A 4,078-nucleotide genomic window follows, 5' to 3' on the forward strand; every position below is an offset into this window, starting at 1 on the left:
CCTGCCCCCCACCTGCTGCGGGTTCTTCCACCAGCGCTCCCAGTGCTCCGTGTAGTTGGCAGTGATGGACAGATACCCGATGGGAGCGTCGAACCACACGTAGAACACCTGCATGGGATGGGGGGAAGATGTGCTCAGTGCTCCCTACGTGAGCTGGGATGGACCGGGACCGGAGCCTACGGCCGAGCTGCCTGCTGGCACCCACCTTGCCCTGGCAGCACCCACCTTGTCCCGGAAGCCATCCAGAGGCACAGGTGTGCCCCACTGCAGGTCCCGTGTGATGCAGCGTGGCCGCAGCCCATCACGGATCCAGGAGCGCGTGATGTAGCGGGCGTTGGCCGTCCAGTTCCCCGTGGCCCAGCAGTTCTCCAGCCACGGCTGCAGCCGCTCCTCCAGCTGCAGGCAGCATGCAGTAATGAGCGAAGCACGGGGGGCAGCTCTGCCCCCTCAGCTCCCGGGGGGGGTAACACCCACCTTGGGGAGGTCAAGGAAGAGATGCCGGGTGGGCCGCACCGCAGGGCTGCCACCGCACAGCTTGCAGCGAGGAGTCTGCCAGAGAAGCACGGTTCAGACACTGCCCAGCACAACAGCAGGCTGTGGGCAGAGCAGCAGTGCCCCACTCTCCTTCCGCTCCCCTTCATCTCACCTTCAGCTCCACGGCGTTGATGAGCTTGCCGCATTTGTCGCACTGATCGCCGCGCGCCTCCTGGTAGGCGCAGAAGGGACAGATGCCCTCCACAAAGCGGTCGGCCAGGAAGCGCTGGCAGCCGGCGCAGTGCAGCTGCTGCACCGTGTCCTGCAGCACGAAGCCACGGGCCTGCAGGCGCTGGAAGATGTCCTGTGAAATGCTGCGGGACGACAGGAAGGAGTGAGGTGGTGCCAGCTGGGGGTGCTGAGAGCCCCGGGCTGATCCCCGCCCACCCAGAAATGCTGGGCAAGGACAGAAAGGAGTGAGGTGGTGGCAAACGGGGTGCTTGTGAGCTCCCCACAGAAAACCCTACAGGAGAAGAGAGAGAGGAGCAATAGCAGCAGCAATCTCGCTGTGCCAGAAAGCCCTGGGTGCATCCCCCCCTGCATGAGAAGAGAAACAAGACAGCAGCAATCAGGGGGTGCTGGAGAGCCCCAGGCCATCCCCCCACAGCCTGGGAAATGCTGCAGGAGAAAAGGAATGAGGTGGGGGCAGTCAGAGGGCGCCTGAGAGCCCTTCTCACAGCGAGTCCTATGGGAGGAGAGAAAAAGGAGTGAAGCAGTGGAAACGTGGCAGTGCCCGAGAGCCCCAGGCTGCCCCCACCGCCAAGAAAATCCTTGTGGGAGCAGAGAAAAAGGAACGAGGTGGCAGCAGTCAGGGGTGCTGGAGAGCCACCCCGCAGAAAATCCAATGGGGAAAAAGTGAAAGGAGTGAAATGATGGCAACCCAACGGTGCCAGAGAGCCCCAAGCTGTCCCCACCAGCATAAAATCCTGCAGGACAAAAGACAGAGGAGCGAGGTGGTAGTGATCAGGGGGTGCCGGAAAGCCCCGAGCCGCCCCCCCTAAAAAATCCTACGGGCAGAGAAAGGAGTGAGAAGACAGCGACGAGGAGCTGCAGGGCCCGGGCTGCCCCCCAGGCGGTGCTCACGCGGTCTGCTGCGGCGTGGTGGTGCGGCCGAAGCAGTCGAAGGAGATGTCGAACCAGCGGTAGATGTCGGCGTGCACGGCGTGGTATTTGTCACAGATCTGCCGCGGCGTCAGCCCCTCCTCCACCGCCTTGGTCTCGGTGGCCGTGCCGTACTCGTCGGTGCCGCACACGTACAGCGTGTTCCAGTTCCGCAGGCGGCAGTACCTGCAGGCGGCTGCGGGTTGGGGCACGGCGCTGGGCCGCCCCGTCTCACCCCCACCCCAAACCCCCTCACCTGGCGAAGGCGTCGGCGCTGAGGACGCAGCCGATGATGTTGCCCAGGTGCGGCACGTTGTTGACGTAGGGCAGGGCGCTGGTGATCAGCACGTTCCTCATGCCCTCCACCGGCAACCTGCGCCACACGGAGCCCTTCAGACCGCGCTGCGCAAGGGGGGACAACCTACCCAGCACGGGCAGGTCCTGCTCGAGCGATCTGATCTTCTACGATCTAGTGACCCGTCCAGTACAGGGGAAAGGCTGCTGGTGTAGTCTATCTATCAGACTTCAGCAAGGCCTTTGACGCTGTCTCCCACAGCATTCTCCTGCAGAAGCCGCTCTTGGCTGGATAAGGAACTGGCTGGAAGAGCGGTACCCAGACAGCGGTGGTGAATGGAGCGAAATGCAGCTGGCGACCGGACACCAGCGGTGCTCCCCAGGGGTCGGTGCTGGGGCCTGTGCTCTTCAATATCTTTACTGATGACCTGGATGAGGGCATCGAGTGCACCCTCAGTAAGTTTGCAGATGACACCAAGCTGGCTGGAAGTGTGGATCTGCCTGGGGGCAGCGAGGCCCTACAGAGGGATCTGGACAGGCTGGAGAGCTGGGCTGAAGCCAATGGGATGAGGTTCAGCAAGGTCAAATGCCGGGTCCTGCACTTTGGCTGCAACAACCCCAGGCAACGCTACAGGCTTGGGGCAGAGTGGCTGGAAGACTGCGTAGAGCAAATGGACCTGGGGGTGTTGACTGATGCTCGGCTGAACACAAGCCAGCAGTGTGCCCAGGTGGTCAAGAAGGCTGATGGCCTCCTAGCTTGCATCAGGGATGGTGCTGGCAGCAGGAACAGGGCAGTGATTGTCCCCCTGTACTCAGCTCTGGTGAGGCCGCACCTCGAGCACTGTGTCCAGTTTTGGGCCCCTCACTACAGGAAAGACATTGAAGCCCTGGAGAGGGTTCAAAGAAGGGCAACAAAGCTGGTGAGGGCTCTGGAGCACAGACCTTATGAGGAGCGGCTGAAGAGCTGGGATCAGAGAAGAGGAGGCTCAGGGCAGACCTTCATTGCTCTCCATAACTACCTGAAGGGAGGTCGTACTGAGCTGGGGGTCAGCCTCTTCTCTCGTGTAACTGGTGATAGAACTAGGGGGAATGGCTTCAAGCTGCACCCGGGGAGATCTAGGCTGGACGTTAGGAAATACTACTTGTCTGAAAGAGTGGTGAGGCAGTGGAATGGGCTGCACAGGGAGGTGTGGAGTCACCGACCCTGGAGCTGTTCAAGGAACGTTTGGACTTTGTGTTGAGGGACACGGTTTAGGGAGAACTATTGGTGATGGGTGGATGGTTGGACTGAATGATCTTGAAGATCTTTTCCAACCTCGGTGATTCTGTGGGTCCCCCCCCCAGCCCCACAGCGGCACTCACACGGGTTTCAGAGGCCTCCAGGGTTTGGGCAGCGCAGCAGCACCGCGACTCCAGGCATCCACAGCTGCTGCCACGTCCTCCTCCGTCAGCGCCTGCTCCGATATGTCGTCCTCCTGCAGGGGGGATGGCTGAACAATGGAGGAGGGACTGAGGGGAGGGGATGCGCACAGTGCTCCCACACCAGGCCCACACCTCACTGCCTGTGGCCGTGTCCGGCGGTGGCCGCGGCGGGGGCAGCTTCTGCAGGCAGGCCGTGAATTCCTGCAGGCGCTGCGGCAGCAGCACGGTGTCGGCAGCGTTCCTGCACGCCTCCGAGAGCGTCATGCTCCGGAACCAGCTCTGCAGCGGCTCAGCTGTCAGGGAAAGGGGTGACACAAAGCAGCACGATGGCAATCCACAGACACCCGGTTCACGCCCTCCCCCGTAAAATCCTGTAGAAGAGAGAAAGCGGGACCCGCGATCCCACAGCGCCGCAGCTCCCAGCCCAGCAGCCCTCCAGGATGCCGGGGAGTGCAGAGGAGGAGCGGCCTCACCCATCTCTTACCCACAGGCACAGCTTCATCTCGGAGCACAGGGAACAGCGTGCCCCACACCACCACGTCCGCCACCGACTCAGCCTCCTGCAGCACGAAGGAGCGGAGCTGTGCCCCGAGGCGGCCCCGGCCCCACGCTGCATTCCCCGCAAACGCATGGGATCAGCCCCGCTCACCCCGGCCAGGTACGCCGTGCCTCTCCCAGCCAAGCTCCTCTCGATGTGGCCCAGCGCTCCTCCCAGCGCCGCCGCCGC

General features: G+C 62.6%; 1 protein-coding gene across 1 annotated transcript in view; it reads right to left on the reverse strand.

Annotated features, from left to right (window-relative positions):
• The window catches only part of LOC100547453 (methionine--tRNA ligase, cytoplasmic-like), a gene marked incomplete at its 5' end in the record, with an annotated part of 6,317 nt that extends 2,239 nt beyond the window's left edge, over positions 1–4,078 (reverse strand). The window contains 10 exons of the mRNA XM_031557587.1: positions 6–108; positions 226–396; positions 475–549; positions 647–848; positions 1,618–1,821; positions 1,892–2,008; positions 3,292–3,404; positions 3,484–3,644; positions 3,836–3,911; positions 4,001–4,078. Coding sequence (XP_031413447.1) covers positions 6–108; positions 226–396; positions 475–549; positions 647–848; positions 1,618–1,821; positions 1,892–2,008; positions 3,292–3,404; positions 3,484–3,644; positions 3,836–3,911; positions 4,001–4,078 — 1,300 coding nt within the window. The remainder of the gene's footprint in view (positions 1–5; positions 109–225; positions 397–474; positions 550–646; positions 849–1,617; positions 1,822–1,891; positions 2,009–3,291; positions 3,405–3,483; positions 3,645–3,835; positions 3,912–4,000) is intronic.

The sequence above is a fragment of the Meleagris gallopavo genome, unplaced genomic scaffold (genome assembly GCF_000146605.3).
Source record: "Meleagris gallopavo isolate NT-WF06-2002-E0010 breed Aviagen turkey brand Nicholas breeding stock unplaced genomic scaffold, Turkey_5.1 ChrUn_random_7180001865818, whole genome shotgun sequence".
In the NCBI taxonomy this organism is placed as follows: Eukaryota; Metazoa; Chordata; class Aves; order Galliformes; family Phasianidae; genus Meleagris; species Meleagris gallopavo.